The 19,169-nt window shown below is 38.1% G+C and overlaps 1 protein-coding gene across 1 annotated transcript; it reads left to right on the top strand.

The window, feature by feature from the left end:
• The first annotated feature begins 5,668 nt into the window (after positions 1–5,668).
• On the top strand, positions 5,669–9,044 carry LOC139710242 (G-protein coupled receptor 161-like). Its single transcript, XM_071622173.1, has 3 exons — positions 5,669–6,105; positions 7,256–8,061; positions 8,731–9,044. The coding sequence occupies exons 1-3, from the start codon at positions 5,669–5,671 to the stop codon at positions 9,042–9,044; spliced, it is 1,557 nt and encodes a 518-aa protein (XP_071478274.1).
• The last annotated feature ends 10,125 nt before the right edge of the window (positions 9,045–19,169 follow it).

Below are 19,169 nucleotides of genomic sequence, written 5' to 3'. Positions count from 1 at the left end.
GCATGTGAACCAGGTTCCCTGGGGCAACCCTGCTTTGTGGTAACTGCAGGGTGATAAATGTCGACAAGGTATTGGAAAAAAACGACCGCTCTAAAGGCATAAATGAGATTGCAACTGATGCTCACACTTTAAACATATTTTAAGTTGTTGCTATATCAGGCATTTGTGATGTTTCTAGTAGACAAGCTAGTGAACATTTTTGAGCAGATCTATTGACAAAAGAAGGGTGGGGCCTGTAGGAGGTATGGGGAGACGAGGTTATCGTGTTCGTGATAAATCTTTTTAAATGTGTTTAATAGCCATATTTATGCATTTTCATAAACTTCGGCGGTGGAAAGGATTCATAAACGATGCGAAATGCAAATCGCTTCTGCACGTGTACACGGTCGGCGGAAGGGGGGGGGGGCCTCGGCCTCCTCCCATTTTTTGTGCACCATACAAAGAAATAATAAGATGTCATCACTTTGGGCCCCCTCTTTTTCTTTTTTTTAACCCGGAAGTATATACGTAAGTGGCACTAAAAAGAAATAGGTAGAGATCTTGAAGTTTTGAGCGCCACCCCCTTTTTTTTTTCGCTTGTCAGCTGGAGAAACCCGGAAGTGGAAGGGGGAGAGATGAGACTTGAGCGCGGTAAGGTTATGTGTTTGCGCTGAACACCCCCCTTTTTTGTTTTTTGGTTTTTTTTTTTGTTTTGCTTGTCCGCTGAAGAAACCCGGAAGTTGAAGGGGAGAGATGAGCTGTAGCTCATGAAACCCAGAAGTGCCCCCCCCCCCCCCACTTTTGAAAACGCTCCACCGGCCCTGGTGTATACGGTACGTCAAACCAGGGAGGTACGTGAGACGAAATTTCACCTCCCTGAATGATGGAGCGACAACACTTCCTAGTCCATGCAAACACATGATTCTAAAGCACTATTATGTGATATCTATCATTCCTATTCGCTTTGAAATCGTGCTCGGCGCGACTGTATAGCTTCAAGACGAAATTTCACCTTTCACTGAATTCCAAGCTGTATATCTATAATCACGTGATAGTTGAATGAAATATAAGAATATATTAAGTAGAATAGTTTAAGAAAGAATTCAACATTATTGAGATGTATTTCTGTTATGCGCAAATCGAAGTGATATGAAAATTAGGTCTTCTTTAAAATGAATATTCCTCTACGCGCACATTTGTTCCTGTTAGTTTTCTATCTTTTATATTTTGATTTTTCAACCAATTGAAAGTACCACTAAAGCGTGTTCAAGCGTGTGTTGGTAATTTTTGTTTTTAAATGTGTAATTATCCAATGCATTTTGATAGGCTGCTCCAATTAAGAGCACACACATTGATTGATGCCAGCACATTGAAAGAAAGAGCGAATTGCAGCAGGGAAAGTCTTTTCTGCTGCGAGCGTATCAGGACACCCCCCCCCCCCACACTTGAATACCGGTTAGTGATATCATAGAGTTAGGGTAAAAATCTATAAGGGTTAGGGTTAGGGTTAGGGTTATACGGTTAGGGTTAGGAATATTAGAATTTGGGTCAGTAGGGTTAGGATTAGGTGCAACATTAGGATTAGGGTTAGGGTCAGGGAAGGGTCTTGAGTAATTGTCCACTGGTTGTCCTAATGAAGAATCGTTGGGAGAGCGCTTGTCCTGATTACTGAACGCTCTCCTTTGTCACAGCAACAGGATACCGCCTGTAGTTAAGCGCATTTCGTTTTCGAGCATGACTTCTATAAAGAGAAGAGTAGTTCTTTCTCCATCTGTAATATCTCCCTGGTGCAACATGACAATAGGCACTTTAGTGAAAAGATTGCTAAGTATGATGTTATTCAGAGGCGCCCCTCACCGAAAAACATGCGATCTCTTGACAACGTGTGGCGAAAGGCACCTTAACAATCATGTTTGGAATGCAGAGAATATCCTGAATCCCCCTATAGCATCTATACCCTCTCTCCTATGCGTATTTTTATCTTCCTGTAAGACATCTTGTACTGAAGATTAAGCTCATCTTATGTCCTTCATAACCTCTTTTACATTTGACATTTGGCCTCATGACCCCAATATCTAGTTTCGTTCTTACTTCATATACACATCCTGTAAGTTATAACGGGTGAAAATCCGATCATCTATTGAGTTATTGCGAAATAAGCTTACTTTATTTCATTATTTTTATGACCCCTATGACCTTTCACTTTTGACCTCCAAATTAATTTTTTTTTCTTACTATTTTATTGTAAACACACTCTGCAAGTTTGGTGAAAATCCGTTCTTTAGTCATTGGGAGATTAGGCACATTTGTGTGTGTGTGTGTGTGTGTGTGTGTGTGTGTGTGTGTGTGTGTAACAGCCTGTCTCTATTTTCTTTCGGGGAACTGGGGAAGCATCTGCTTCTATGTTAGTTTCCCTCCACACACAATTTTATTTATCCGTCATGAATGTACCTTTGAGAATAATTTCAATTGATTTTGTGTTATGTGTATGTTTTTTGTATATACATTGTACTGAGCTTATAACTTATAATTTTTTGTCACTTTACATTGTCATTGATGGATGTTGTAAACACAACACTGTATGATTTGTGTGGAAACCTAATAAATGAAATGAAATGAAAAATGTATGTCCTTTGACCCCTATGACCTTTGACCTAGCTCAAGACCCCACAATTTAGGCCTTACTCGTTTCCTTCTTACGTCATTATATGAACACACCCTGAAAGTTTGGAGAAAATTTGTTTATACATTCTCGAAAAGACAGACAGACAGACAAACCTATGCGAAACCGAAAACATATTGTTCTATGACACTGAAAGACCACTACTGTCAGCTTCCCAAGAAGGCACACGAAATGCTATTTTGACTTGACATAGTTATTTCAGTAGCAAATCAAAAATTGCGCACTAATCACGAAAAAAATTATATTTTACTGAATATACATTCCCATCGCTTAAAAAAAATCATATTCCAGTAATTGCGAAGTTTCTGCCAAGCGATGTCAGCACATGAAATTGTCAAATGACAATTTTATAATGAAGCTATAAAAAAACAAACTGTGACGATTACAGTTAATGACCACATTCATACGTCAGATGATGAGGTCATTCCTTCACAACTCTCCTTTGTTATGGTTGTATATGAAATGGAATTAATGTTAGTCAATAGATAAGCGGCTATAATACCATTTGCAAAGAGTCACAATGCTTAATTTATGACAATGCATCTCTAATGATGCAATAGTTACCCTTTTCTTCACTGGAAAGAAATCGGGGAACATAAGTACCACTCGGTAACACGTGCCTGCATTACAAAAATTCTACATTGCGTGATTAATTTCACTGTACTTATGTTTAGGGAAAGATATGAAAGTGCATTGTCACTTCAATTCAAGTCTACTTATTAAAAAGATAGAGCAATATCAAACTAACAGAATAAAAAGCAAACAAACACGCCCACACAAAAACTTTATATCATACAGTCATAATATCATATGGGCATAAATAGGCATAAATAAAATTAAATGTTTTCTCTCAATGATGACACAGGCCGCGATCGATGTTTTTAAAAGTTTCTAGTGTAAAAGGCGATGATGTCATGGCCCATAACATTCCCATAACTGTGTGCAAGAACCCCTTTATATATATATATATTAAAAAAATAGCCAAGACATGTTATCTATTTCGTCAACTATTCAGCAAAAGAATTTTGCGGAGAAAGAGCAACAACAGCAACAGAATTGATGTTAGCCTTACTCTCCTCTCACCATTATTGTAACCCTTATTGCTTATAACTACAGCACAGATTTGCAAATAACCCCTGTAATTTTGTTTGTAAATACCTAGTAAACAAAAATCGTTATTCGATGGTAAAGAGACCAGTGACATTTACAAGGACTTTGTTTTTTTTCTTTTGGTTTGTTTGTTTGTTTGTTTGTTTTTGTTTTTTTTAAAGTGGGCCGTACTAGTCCTGTAATGGTACACTTCCTGTATAAATGCATTTTACTTCGCCATTCGGTGCATGGAACATTTTCTCTTAAAAAAAAAAATAAAGAAAAATAATCAGGTGGGAGGAATGTTTCACTACTTGACTACCGGACCTGTAAAACAAATCAACGATACAGAAAGATACACGTAGATGGTGTCAGTATTCGACACACAAATCGTACGCCATAACAACAATCGGAGCAGGGACAAATTGAAGCAGGGAGGTGTCACCTCCCTGATTGAAGGGAAATCAGTCTCTCTCCCGCACTTCCATGGTTAGGTCTGGTCTGAGCTAGTTTCTATGGTGTAGTATAGGTCCATGCATGGTCTATCCCTTTCGAACCATCTGCATGCTCAAGCCATGGAGATACAACTGGCAGCTCCATGATAAAGCGATAGCAGACGCCAATTTTTTTTTTGTTTAGTGAGCATGCGCATTGAGTCTAGTAACTTGGGTGGTCTCCCTATTGCCAATTTAAGTAAGCAATATATGAGTTTTTATTAAGTTTTAATTTCAAATTTGCTATTTTCTGACAAATTGCAATAAAAAACTTAAAATATATTTATTTTAAGTATTCGATAATTCTAAACAGGACATTTTAAGTAAATAAAATCCTATAGATCTGTAGTTTTATCGAGTGAGGTTGCTATTTTCGGCCACCCACATGGATTGGCGACGAAATAGTGTACATTTCTACTTAGCTTTTGTGAGTCACTCTCGCTACCACAGTGACCAACGTAGCGGGACCAACCTTTCATGTGTAACAGTGTACTGTGCGCAATAGTAACCAATAATTCTCTGGCATTACACCTCACACAACTCTACCCCCCTTGCGCAAAAATGTCCACGATCGTATTAACCGTCTAGAGTAGAACCAAAGATCGTGATCTTTGCTAGAAGTAGAACGTAATTTTCAGCGAAAGGACGTTTACAAGCTGCTGATGATATGACGTCAGTTGTGTTGAGACCTTCATGACGAGGACACACTGCTGTGCCGTGTGTGACTGATTTGAATAAGCCGTGGTAAGTCAACATCATTGACTCTTGTGTAATTGTATGCAAGCATGCAAAATGCCTTGGTTTGTTATTGTTACGAATGCTACCTTCGGCCTGGTTGAAAGAGGAAACATAATGTACAATCGACGGACCTTTTACCAGGAGAAGATGCTTGTGTAAAAATCGAGAACTGAAAAGCAGCTAGACCTCCTAGAGTCTGGAGACTTTGCTGAAGGCCGAAGTCAAGTGTATACGTGTAACGACCTCAGTTTCACCTTAGAAAATTATAATTCATTTCACTGTGGCAGAAAATATCACAGATTAAATTGCTGTATTACCATGATTACGGCATGGGCTCAGAATGTTGACTCATATCGTACGTGCAGAATTCTCTGCGACAGACGCAAGTGACCTTTTTTACTGTGCGCCGGCGCGGTGCAAGCTCATGATCATTGGTACCTAAATCATGTCAGTGAGTATATATTGTGTCATTTACAATGACAGAAAGAGTTCCATAAATTCGATCAATGCTTATTTGCAGTGAAAAGTGGAGTTCACAACAGTTGCTGAGTGATATGACGATGTTAAAGTTGTAGAATGTCATGCATTATGGTGTGTGCTTTTCTTTTTTTTCACTTCCACCCTTTCTACCAGTCTTTTTGAAACTCTAGTGTCATGAGCCACCGCAGAGCGGAACAATATCACCATGGCCCTTGTCACTCCTGACCTGATGACCAATCCAATGTCCCAGCATACGACAGAGCTTTCAGATGGTCCAGCAGCAACCACTGCAACTTTTGAAGGACTGGGACAAGGAGAAAGTGACACCAATACTCCGCAATGGGTGATCATCTTGCAGGCCGTGTCCCTGGCAGTCATCACCATGCTGGCTGGCGCCCTCAACGCCGTCGTCATCCACACGATCCGCAAGAGGATATACCTCCAGACGCCTAGCAACCGATTCATCTACAGCATGACCATCTCTAACGCTGTCATGACATTTGTGGTGCTGCCTTTCAATTTTACATCTGTCATCATTGGAGATTGGATATTTGGTGTGGTGATGTGCAATCTCATGGGTTTCATCACACTGTGCACATTGACTGGGACCATCTTTAGCATCGCCCTTATTACACTTGACAGGTATTGGGTGCTTGCCTTGTTTTGTGTGTGTGTGTGTGTGTGTGTTTTTTTCCCAAATGCAATCAACAGAAAAGATTTATAGCAGGATTGTGACATACCCTGATTCTTTATAATCTCTCCTCCAACCACCTCATACCCCCCCCCCCCCCCAGCAGTCATGTTTACATGTAATATTCGACAAATGCACCTTGCCTGCATTCTTTGCATATTTATTATTATTACTACTACTATGATCAATGTTATTGTTATTTATATGATTTTTTTTGTAACTACTTGTGTTGTTAACCCAAATACATGTATTACATGTACAACTGTACATGTAAGTATGTGTATTCAGTGAATGTAGTTAGAAGAAAATTTTGGATGAAGGTTGGAGGAAATTGGACTATCTGTTCTTTCAAAAGTTATGAAGTTTGTAGGTTTTGTTAAATCCATGTGGCATCATCACTGGATAAGAAAGCTCCAACAACCTTTGATATCATGGTGGGGGAACGATTCAACACAAAGAAAATATCAAGAAAACTTGACAAGATTATTTATTTATTTTTTTTACTACAAGTACAAGTGGAATACTCTTTACTTGTCACAGACATAAATCTATGTTAAATGTAATATCATTGCCCCTGCCTTCTGGGGGGCATTTCATGAAGGAACTTGTCGGATAAAATGTCCGACAAGTCAATTATATCTGACAAGTTCAGAGAAATCAGCCAATCAGACTAAAGAATTTCTCAAAACTTGTCGGATATAATTGACTTGTCAGATATTTTATCCGACAAGTTCCTTCATGAAATGGTCCCCTGAAGTAGAATGTCATGAGCTCTTTCTATATGCAAGGAAATGAAATAAGTTACATATTACAATGTATATATATCATATAACAGGGCTGCACACTAGCACATTTTTTTCTTCTTGTCCGACAGACAGGTCAGACCAATAGGTACCTAGTTTTTCAATTTTTTACTGGTTCATTCCTGAAAAAAGTTCCCAGCCCCACAGTGATTTTTCCTGGTCCTGGACCATTGGACCAGCGCCAGTGTGCAGCATTGTGTATAATTCATTTCATTTCCTAGCATATGACCGATATGTCTTTCTGTTATCAATTAATGTTTATTCTTATTTTGCTTTGTTTTTTTTCTGTACTCCACAGGTATTATGCAATAGTTCAGCCCATGCTGTACCCACTGAAAATGACATCAAATTACACTTCGCACTTGGTGGTGTCCATCTGGATATTGGCTCTCATCTGTACCCTTCCGCCCTCGTTTGGTTGGTCGAGGTATACGTATCGGCCAGCGAAGGCGGCGTGCATGACGGAATGGCACCACCATGTGTCCTTCTCCGGTTTCTTTGCCGTCTCGTCTACCCTGTTTCCCTTTTTCCTTATATGCTATTGCTACGTGGGCATTCTGAAGGTTGCTAGGCAAAGTTCCCGCAGGGTGAGCCATGGCAACGTCGTGGTGGAGGAAGCAATAAAGATCATGTCTCGGAGGCGATCGCGCAGGACGTCACTGCTAGTGAACATACGAATGAACTCGCCGACGAAGGCTTTACGGACAGTCCTTATTACTGTAGGCACATTAATGCTGACTTGGTTTCCATTTGTTGCGGAGCTGCTGTGTGAGGCAGTTCTGGGAGACTACCATGTCGCAGATTGGTTTGAGGCAGGCGCTGTTTGGTTGGCATACTGCAGCCTAATCTTGAACCCTGTAATCTATGCTCTGTGGAATAAGACAGTGCGCAATGAGATCCTAGGGATGTTCTGCACGCGATCTGTTAGCCTCCAATGGGCATGGCGAGATGACGACAAGATTCTGGCTCGGCGCAGAGAGTCGCGCCGTCTCAGCATCAGTGGTAGCATCACGGATCTGAGCTACACAACAGTGCTAAAAGGGAAGCTGACCAACAGTACCCTTGTCACCACCACTGGACAGCAAACCTCCAGCAATGGATCAGGTCAGTCAAAACATTATCTCTCTTAAGTATTTGTAGTGATACTTGCTCTCTTATACTCTGAAATGAGAGGGAAAAAATGGGACTTGTACATTTCATTAGGCAAATACAATGTAGTCTCATGTCTGGGCTCAGTGAAAGTTTTAGCAAAAACAGACAAATGATAAATATGATAACCATACAAAATGTCTTGGAAATATCATTTTACAATCACATAGTGATACATACTCAGGGTCATTATTGGACATTCATTCATTTGTTTTGTTGTATCTAATTTTCCTTGTTTGATGCTAGTTTATTTCATTAAAACTATCTATCTATAAATTTCTTCTGGTGTTAATACGTAGCTGTGCAATATGTAAATTGTGACATTACAATTTTTTCTTAACCAGGGTGTTTTATTTTGGCTCACTAAAGACAAAAAATATCATTGTGTGGTCTGCACAAGACAAATCACATCACTTTACCTATGTATGGCTAATATGAAGTCATGGGATGTAATAACAGGTAACATACTGAAGAAATGAAGAAAGTCACCAAACAAACCTCATAGCTTCTTTTAAGTAATAAATCTCCCTTAATCGTATGGATAAATATGTTCAGATATCCCTTGTGCCATTCTTGGAATTGTGTCTAAAGTATGTTTGCCTGTGAATTGTAATTTATCTCCAGTTGTATCTGGCGTGCCCTTGGCAAGCATACATGAGATCGGGTCGAACAGGGCAACCAGTCCACCGCCGTCCAGCAAAAAATCAAGGTCAAACTCCGGGCAACAGAAAATATCCAAAGCAACAACTTCTAGGGTGCAGCAAGTGGGTAGCATTACGGCTGATGTCCACCGGTCGGAGAAATCTCCAGTGCGTAGGTCAGCGAGGCTACAGTCAGGTCGCAAGGATGCTCGGGAGGTCAAAGGTGAGGTCGACAGTGGACAGAGCAGCCACCGGAAGCTCAGCATTGTGAGTGTGGACGAGAACAGCATGAGTTGATGATGGCATTGTCTTGTCCTGTGATGGCTGAGCTTGAATGTGAGTGGCTGGGAATTAAAGAACCACCGCATGCTAAGTTGCTATACAATATAAGATGTTGTTCAAAATGTTTTATTAAAAGGAACTTGATGCTCTTAAAAAGGAGGCAACTTGGCAAGCACTCATGGCAAGTTGGCCTGAAAATTGATTGGATTTGATGTGTGTTGAAAGTACACATACTGCTTTACTGGGTAAAGACTCAAATTGTGGTGCGTGCAAGTTAAATAACTTTTTAATCTATTGATTGCATTTTGCATGTAGGTGTGTGTGTGTGTTTGTGCATTTGTTTCAGTGCCAAATGTTTTTCAACTACATAGTCTGCAAGATACACTTACTGTAATATGTAGAGGAAAAGGCCACCTTGATAAATACTGGTACTGAGAAGTTTGTATGAATTCACATTGAAAATAGTTTGACAACTCTGACCTGGGGCAGCTGTGAGTGACAGAGGTTTGTGTCTGGAAAAGTACTGTGACTACATAGAATTGTGGTATACGAACTGCTGTTTTGGAGAGAAGTGACAAGAACAGTTTCTGAAGTGTCAGGGAATAGTATCCTTCACTTTCAAAGTGGAGTTTCAAGGTACGCTGCATTAGAAGCCTGCTCCATTTTTTATGCTTCCAAGTACTTCGTCCCCAGATGACATTTGGCATCAAAATTAACAGGAATTTTAAACAATACATTTTAGAATCAAATGTGATATATAGCAAAAAAAAAGCTAACCCGTACTGAAAACTGCTTTTATTCCAATAGTGGCGAGCCAGTGGAGTAAAATGGAGTCAAAGAAATGGAATCAATATTGGAGTTATCATTGTATTGCTTTACTGCATGTCCTTGTCTGTGTCAATAAAGAATCTTCTTTTGTACTGTAAAAATCATTAGGAGTGTTTCATTAGAAATGAAATACAATGTATGTTTATTTATTCATCTACATCTATATGTAGTTTGCATTACATTTAAATTGTGAAGCTGTAATACGCCTGCCTTTGATTGTATTCTGTACAGTCATATGCAAATCAATTTTTGCATCGGATCTGTAATTTGGCTGAACTTTTCTTTTTTGGCTGCTGCATTTGTACTGTCTTCCAGGACAAAGTATATGTCTTGTTTTGTTTGTTTGTTGTTTTGTTTGTTTTGTGGGCCAAGGTCATGCTAGATGCAAAGCAGATTGCTGTAGTGTATTCACTGATGGTGAGTCAAGTACTCGAACACTGAAATCCAATGTACAGTTATACATGTAATGTAGAATGCAGTCAACTCTTCATACAATTTTGTGCGTCAACAATGCGTCAAATAATTATCTAAGTAGATGAAAACAAAAAGGTACCAATTTACATTCATAGCCATACCTGTGTAACTAATGTATTTTTCTCTACATGCAGAAGTTCAATATCTTCTCAGGTTAATTGCATTTTCCTCCGTCCTGTCAAGGTTGACCTATGTTGATTGTATTTTTTTTTCTCATTTTTGAATAATAAACCATGTCAGCCAGATAGTACATGTACAGTAAATGAAGAACACAGGTATGCATTCTGAAAAGATTGTTTCATGCTAATCAATCAGTGAGTGTAAGAAGCCAGTTTGGGGGTTCCTGAATTTAACTTATCCTTCCACTATGTCATAACTTCACTCTTCACGCTGCAGTGAAAATGTTGTTTTTTGTGTACTGTTTTCGCTTGAGGTACTGCATCCAGGTACAAACTGCATTCTGAAGAGCCTCATCGCTTTTCATCGTGTTTAACATATTGCAAACTTGCTGCAAAAACATTGATCTCATAGAGCTGGTGAAATATGCATTGTTGGTCCTGTAATAGTTTTAACAGGGTGACCCTTGATGACAGACAGGTGTTTATATGTGTTACAACAAAAATACAGTGTAGGCACATGCACAGTGAATAAGTTAGCAATATCTATGATGCATTTACATTGAAAGATATCTATAAAAGAAATGCAGTAGAAGTACATGTATTGCTAGTGTTAATTATAGATGCATCTGTTTTATTTTCACTAATTGTGATCAGTTGGTATACAAGAAAATTTTTATTGCAAGCATCTTGGAGCATAGAGGAGTGCTAAATTCCATAGCACAAACCACATCATTCAAATGCAGTGGAAAAACAATAACCAAAACTGCTCCCAAACTTAAACAATAAGAATAAATGGTGCTTATACATGTGTGGACATGAAAAGAGTTTTGAAAAAAGATTTTTAAATGATTGCGTTAGAGTCATGTTTTAGGTCCTCCTTTTTGGCCTTTCATATTCCAAATCTGGCTGTACCCATAGGGGCCGTATATAATGATGATTACAATGTATTACTAAACAGATTTTTCGGGGTTTTTTGTGTGTTTTGTTTTGTACATGTGTAAAAGACAGAACAGAAGTGGCACTGTTAGTGTCATATTTGGCTGTTGAATTGAAGTAGATAATCTGTACAGTAATGCAATGGATGAAATTGGCAATTTACTCTATAATCCTTGAAGTCACTCACACTAAAGGCCAGCCAGTGGAATTTATTGAACCCATTCACCTTGATTATAACTCAAGTTCACTGCCCATGCAGTACAAGTCGCCAATTTCTTGCCGTGTATTGGAAACCAAAACAAAACCGACTGTCTCAGTGAAAATGTCAGGAATCACCATTATGTCAGTATTTACCAATTAATGTGCTCTGTTGTATGTATGTTATATTGTATTCAAGTATTCAAACTAGAGAAGCACTCTGAGAGCGCAGACCTCCGCCAAGCATGCAGCTCATTTCCATCACTGATCTTGTTCTTCTATAGAGAAATCAGTGATTTCCACCCATACTTATACTATAGCTTGCTGAAAGTGTTTATAATAGTGTGCTGAAAGTCTCCCGATTTCCCAATATACAGTTTGTAGAAGCCTTTGTTACGTCATATACCCTACTACTTTTTGAGTTATTTTGCACACAGACAAACGAACGAACGAACGAACAAACCAACGGTAACGAAAACATAACCTCCTCCCTTGGCGGAGGTAATTATTGCAAGTGAATGATTGTTTACCTGTCTTGAATTTAAAGGATAATGATTAGGCGTTGCTCATTGTTGCTGACTTTATTTACACAAAATTTAGTAGTATATGCGTGAGGAGACGCGCACTTCTACTGGCAGTTCTATAAAAATATGTTTTGTTACAATGAAAGCAAGGGAAAAATGAGTGGTATTAGATTTCTGTACGTAAGTGTGCTGTAGCAAGTTTTAGATGAAAGAGAGAGAGAGAGAGAGAGAGAAGGGGGGGGGGGAGATGTGACTAAACGTTCTTTTGTGTGTGGTTGTGTGCTAAATTGGTAGTCACATGCCCAGTCGATCTTTTGACACTACACTGTAAAACTCTAGGATACATGTCCATGTTATTGAAGTGGGCATTGTACAAAAAGAAAGTTACTAGTATTCAGTTGAGAATGGGGTGTATTATGAATCCAGTCTTCCTTTGATAATCTTATGACAGAAATCAAACTTCAAATAAGGAGCAACTAGTGCTACAGTATGGCCCTAGTACTTTGCCAAAAAAAAAAGAGAGAAAACAACAACAACAACAACAACCTCAGACTTTCTTTTATTTGTATTGTGTTCGTGTAAATGTGTTGTGTCGAGTATTATCATCTTCAGTTGATGGGCGTTGATTGGAAAAAAAAAACGCTCGATGGCCAATGTCATAACTCTCCACTAAAACTGCCCTACAGCAGTTAATGATTGTTGCGCGAGGCTGAAATTTAATGCGTCATTTCCAGGCAAATAGTGACTTGCAGTAATTTATTTCATACCAAACTCATGTAGGCCTACTTGTACATGAATACATGAATATATGACCGCCAATTCTAATATGCAACATATACATGCATCTCCTTGTCCCTTTCGTTCTCCCCCCCCCCTCAATTTATGCTACATGTGTATTATATTTCAAAGATACTTTTTGCTATTCGCAATAAGATTGTCATTTTTCTGTTTATATTAGCTTGTCTGTTCTTAGATTTGTGTGATTGTTTGAATGTACATGTTCATAAAGTATGGAATATGCAAGTGCTTCTGTAAAGTTCTTCCATGTCCATTGGAATAAACTGAATTTCGACTGAACATGGTATTACATTGGACATGTACTCTTTTTTTACTAGATTTTGTCGATGATGCTGATTTCTCCACACTTGCCTTCGTTTGCTTATTAATTTGTCATGTCGACAATGGTAATGACTGATATGAAGATGTAATATTTATTACTGTAACGAGATCATTACTGAATAGGAGGGAATTGTATAATTAGTAGGCCCCTTTTGTACTGAAATCACGCTTTTCAGGTTGGGGCTGAGTACACGTAATAGTACAGTGTATATACAATTTTGTAAACAACGATGCATAATAAATCATGCATTCATTTCATATGTGCAAGAATCCATTTTCCGTGCCAACACACACACAAACGCACAAACACACACACACATACACACACATATATGAAAAATTTGACTGGCTTTAAAAAAGATGGCTCAGCGCAATATTAGCCATTGATTTTTAAAAGAAGTCCATCCTCAGATAGAGCAGAAAAAAACTATTCCAGTGATAATTTGTTACATAACAAGGAATGCTTTTCAGCTTTTGATTAAAAAATATCCCATATCATTTCCTCTTTTTTTAATGTTTTAATCACAAATATCTCCACTTAACGAGAATGAGGTTCAATAGTTTTGCGATCAACTCTATATTCATGTACTGTATATACATGTATCATATACTACTACAGTACAAAGGCATGCTGCTTCTCATCTGGACACCGTTTCATGAAAGTTGTCAGCCCTGACAAGTTGTCAGTCTCCGGCAACTTCAGTAAAATCCTTGGTTTTGATTGGCTGAGAAGATCTGGTGTCTGACTGTTACCATGGTATTTGTCAGAAACTGATAACTTGTCAGGGCTGACAACTTTCATGAAACGGTGCCCAGCTGATGTTAACAAGGACGTCGCTATGTATGTACTGACGAGATAGGACAGAACGGATGGTGATCATTTAAAATGAAACAAATAAAGACAGAATAAACTGACCAGAAAGAATATAAATTATTAGTGGAAAATTGAGCAAAGAAAATGGGATTCACATTGAAATTGTAAAAACGAACGACAAGAATACATCGAGGTTAAGGCAGGTACTTTGTGTTGCTCTTCCCCTCAGGTCTGCATGTACTGCTCTCTATAGCCGGTTAAAAAAAACACACAAAAAACACACACAAAAAAAACCCCACAAAAAACAAAACCATATTCCTTCCTACCAACTGGCATATTGTCTTCTTTACTTCTGTTTTCTGTACGGCCATCATGTTTATTCCAGATTCTCTGGACGCGTCGTGTGCTCATTGGTGCGACTCACTGATTTTGCGTACATTTTTGGACATTTAGCATTTCTCTTTATGCTTTACTTATCGACGTACTACAGTGACAGTTTGACGAATGGTTGACAAAGTGCGATGTTTTAAAACTTAATTTCCAAAACAAAGATAATGGATATCAATATCAATGCTGATAATCGTGTTACCGGTGAAAACAATACTTTCATGTAGGTAACTCTTACGGAGGACTGAGGATAAAAGATGCAACTAAGGAAGTATTCAGATATTTTAAGCAAGTTTACACAGGAGAGATGGTCGTAGAATCATACCGAATGACTATGAATGCGAAGAGCACACGTATAGGCCTACTGCTTTCGGTAAAGACATTGAAGCTACAAGCGTATTATACTCGAACGGGAGACCTCTTTGTTGGAAAGCCAAGGTACATCCACTCACTGACTTACAATGCAGTGTGAAAGTGTCAAACACACAGAGTGCATTTCCTAGTGGCCTCAACATGAGTGTGTTAGAGTATAATTGTTATTTTTTTTCTTTCTTTCCCTCGTTTTCTGTGTATATGATTCTAGAGTGTATTGATGTCAACGTCTATATGCTAGTCCAAATATATGGATCAGACATTGTCAGACGCTTTGTAATTTTACTGTCATTGAATGCTGTTAAAAATGTTTGTTTTTTTGTGATGTCAAAAATTCATATTCCATAATAATGACTTATGAAAAAGGACAATGTTTTTTGTTCTGATCAATAAAATCCAGAAAAAAAATCGTTATCTCCAGGAGATAATGATCAGTCAAGGATATACAAGACAAATTTGTCTAGTACGGTGGGAACGAGAACATTTAATACACACAAGGAAAATAAAATTCCACATGCCTATTCGTATGACAATAAACCATTCGTCTGACAATAAACCATTCGTCTGATAATCATGTCATTTGCTGTTAAACAACACGTCTCTGCACGTCGTGCTTCGTTCCCCCAATGACACAAACGAACCAATTTCGTGAAAGAACTTGCAGAATTGCTGTATGAAAGCTTCTTCAAGTCCGGACGCGCAAGAGGTTAATCGCAAGCTTAGTAGGATTCAATTACTCTGTTTAACCCCACAGAGGCGCCTTCACATGCTTTGGCCCTCTATCAGCTATTCTTTGTTGTTTTGTTTGGGAGGTTTTTTTTTTCTTCATGTTGTGGGAAACCGCTAGATTCCACATGCTGATACAATCAGGTGACTTTCCTTGGTGCGAAACCAGTCTTTCAATGATATTGGCATAGCCTATTCATGTCCAGAAAAGAGATTAAAAATCAAAACTAACAGACATCTTGGTATACATGGTGGTATCTCCAGCGTGTCCAGGACATAAAAAGACGATGATTCTCGATTATCAAGCTGCGCTACATACAACAGTCTTCATTGCCGTTATATCCGGTACGTACCTGTTTTTAGTGACTATCACCTGTGCATAAATATTCATTAATACGTGTATAATGTTCTCAGATGTAGGCCTATCGATAGGTGAAACGTTGTATACATTCATAGTGACTTAGTTGATGCATATAATTCCGTCGCCTACATTCCTGTGTGTATAATGAACACGTAACGATCTGATAGGGATAAATTCATTGTTATCCTTTAGCTTATCACTGATAAATATGTAAGGTGATTGTAATCCACTGCCTTCCGATATCCTTCTTTATTATTAAAGTTACGATTTTTTTTCTGGAACCTTCAGTAAAGTGTTAATAGGTATAATTATGCGTGCGTTTGTGTATCTATCTCTCTTTGTATAATAGGTTTTTCCCGGCCAATTTCGTAAAATTGTCATTCATTTTCATATTATGTGCATTCAAGTTCGTATGTTTGAAGCGGTGCACCGACTTGATCAAACGATTTCACGTAAAGTGCTTTCAAATTCATTTTAAGGCACCCAAAGTAGTGGTCAGAAGTTCAAAGTCGGATGTAAGCATTCAATTTCATGTTTGGGCATCGATTTCCAACTTTGTGCTTTCAAATTAGCGCGAGGGGCTCGATAAGCACTTAAAAGCACTGTCAATTTCTTTTTTTAGCAAGCGATTTTTACAATTGAGCATTCAATTTGGTAATGCACGTATATACTTATAAATAAGCACTAAAGTCTTTTATGAACTTGTTTCATTATCCGAATTTGGCTGGGAAAGATGTGGCGACAGGTGAGACGAAGTTGAATGACCATTGCCGAAAATGAATGCTACTGATAATATGAAATTAAATGATAAAACAATGAACTTGGCCGGGGAAACCCATACAATTATATATATATATATATATATATATATATATATATATATATATATATATATATATATGCATACATTCATGTAGCAAAAGCGAGTTGAAAATAAAAACATATAGAAAAGATAACTTGCCATCTTTTTGGCCATGGGCCTGTTAAAGGTCCGTATATCAAAGATTTATTGGTTAGGATAACATGAATTATCTTAACGCTCTATTTCCATTTTTCTTGTTGTTTGTGCGAACAAGGCTTCACATTATCGGCGAAATAGGGCCACCAGAAGTAAATGTCGACCCGCCATTATTAAAGAAACTTTTAGTGGCCAGGCAGGATAAAATGCAGTTATTTTGCTTGATTTTATACAGGATTGTCCGTACTATATAGCTCACGAATACAGCAATTAAAGGCAAGGCTAAGTACACCAATCAGCGAAAAAAGAGTTATGTATTGACGAATTGCATGAATATCTTTAACAGGGAATGTTTATCAAATCTTATTTCCATTTTTACATTGTCTTACTTTTGCCTTGCAATTTGTTTCGCTTCCGAGCAATGAAGTGGCAGCGCACCGAAGAAAGAGATAAGATATATATCATGAAACATTATTGGAGTACACAGTAATTATAGTATCTTACTTCATAGAATACATTGTCAGATTGTAAAACACCAACTTCAAAAAGTTGAGAATGAAAGTCCTTGACATGTGTGAGTCAATTGAAAAGCATTTTTGATTAAAGTCCTTCAAAAGACCCCTAATTTATTAAGTGGCTATTAATCTCTGCATTTCAGTTTTTGTGATTGCGGCAGGTATACTCTGACATCTACGTATATAGTGTGATTTTTTTCCTCCTTTCTTTTTCGTGCTTTCCAGGTGTTCAAGCATTATGCAATAATAGTAAGTATTTTTGCATGATGCATATGCAATAACTGATGCTCTCTAGTTACAATTAATACTCGATGTTAATGGTTACTTTAAAGCAGGACACCCAATTTTCATATGTTGAATGGAGAATAATCAATGAAACAGATGTAATACCAGAATGACAGCCAATAGCCATTCCTTTTTTACGTGCTGTGCGGTTACATATACTTTGAAGATACAAGCCATGGTTAAAGTAAGCCAGATAACACTGGATAAGCATGATAATGATGATAACAAGATGATCAAAGGTAAAAAAAAAAAACCGTAAAATTAACCTTCAGAATGGGGCGCTACTTCATTTAGTGAGTATGAGGAAAAATATATAGATATTATATGATAACATGAAAGCTGGTCCTTAGAGATTAAGCTTTATTCTATGATTAGTGGGAGAATTTTGCTATTTTTGATACCTGTAAAGAAATGTCAGATTTGAATGTTGTTCTCGTCATAACAATGGCTAATAACAATCTTATGTTATTTTTCACCCAGACCCCTCGTCATCATGCACGTCAGATCGTAAGTATGCGGACGGCGTCACTAATCAATATTCTTCCATAATAAATGTGATGGCAATAACAATTCGACAATGACAATGACAATGACAATGACAATGACAATGACAATGACAATAACAATAAACATTCTGTTGTGTGCGTGTGTGCGCGCGCGCACGAGCACGTGCATGTGTGCGTGTGCGTGTGTGCGTGAATGTGAGATGTGTATGTGTGTGTGTGCGTGTGAGTGTGTGTGTGCGTGTGTGTGTGTGTGTGTGAGGGGTACTTTTGAATGCTTATTGTAGATGTGTGCATTCTGTCTGTTTGCGTCTGTATATATATTGTATATGTGTAAGTGCGTGTTCTGAATTCCACCGAGATGCAGTGTTATGGATTTCGTACCATTTTAATCATCTGTTTGTTTGTTTGTTTGTTCGTTCGTTTGTTTGTTGTCGGGTTGTTTTTTTGGGGGGATGACACATATTTTGTTGTTGTGGTATTTTTTCTGTAATTTGGAGACTAAAATGTTGCTACCCTTTGTATCATTTGCGCCTATTCGAGTGATTTATTGTTCCCTTCGCTACAGTACTCACAGCTTTATCATATATTATCATTATCATTATCTTTTTGTTGTTTCTTTTCCCCTCAGCATGATTTGACGTATACGTGGCAGAGCTAAAATGTGTCATCAGTTCCCGTTACGTGGATCTTGAAAATAAAACTCAGTTCATACGCGTCCAAACCCAACATGCATTATAATGATTCAAGCTATACAAATGCAGATAGTCATGCATAGGCTAAGGATCAACTTTGTTTAGAGAGCAGAGTTTATTTATGCGAGTTGCTCCGCTTCGACTAATTAAAACTTTCCAACTTCGTAACTTAATGACTCAATAATGATGCACTCTGCCAAAAATCTTCGGAGCATGAAGTAGGGATCATAAGAATACCATTCACCTTTCTATTTCAAAAACCTACCTATAAACTCGCCGAACACGCGTGATTGGTTGTGACGTCACTGAATGGACTCAGCAAGCAA

This window comes from Diadema antillarum, unplaced genomic scaffold (assembly GCF_040938485.1).
Source record: "Diadema antillarum isolate AM-2024a unplaced genomic scaffold, OU_Dant_1.0 seq00001512_RagTag, whole genome shotgun sequence".
Classification (NCBI taxonomy): Eukaryota; Metazoa; Echinodermata; class Echinoidea; order Diadematoida; family Diadematidae; genus Diadema; species Diadema antillarum.
The sequence above is the reverse complement of the archived record's forward strand: the minus strand, read 5'-3'. Positions and strand labels throughout refer to the sequence as shown.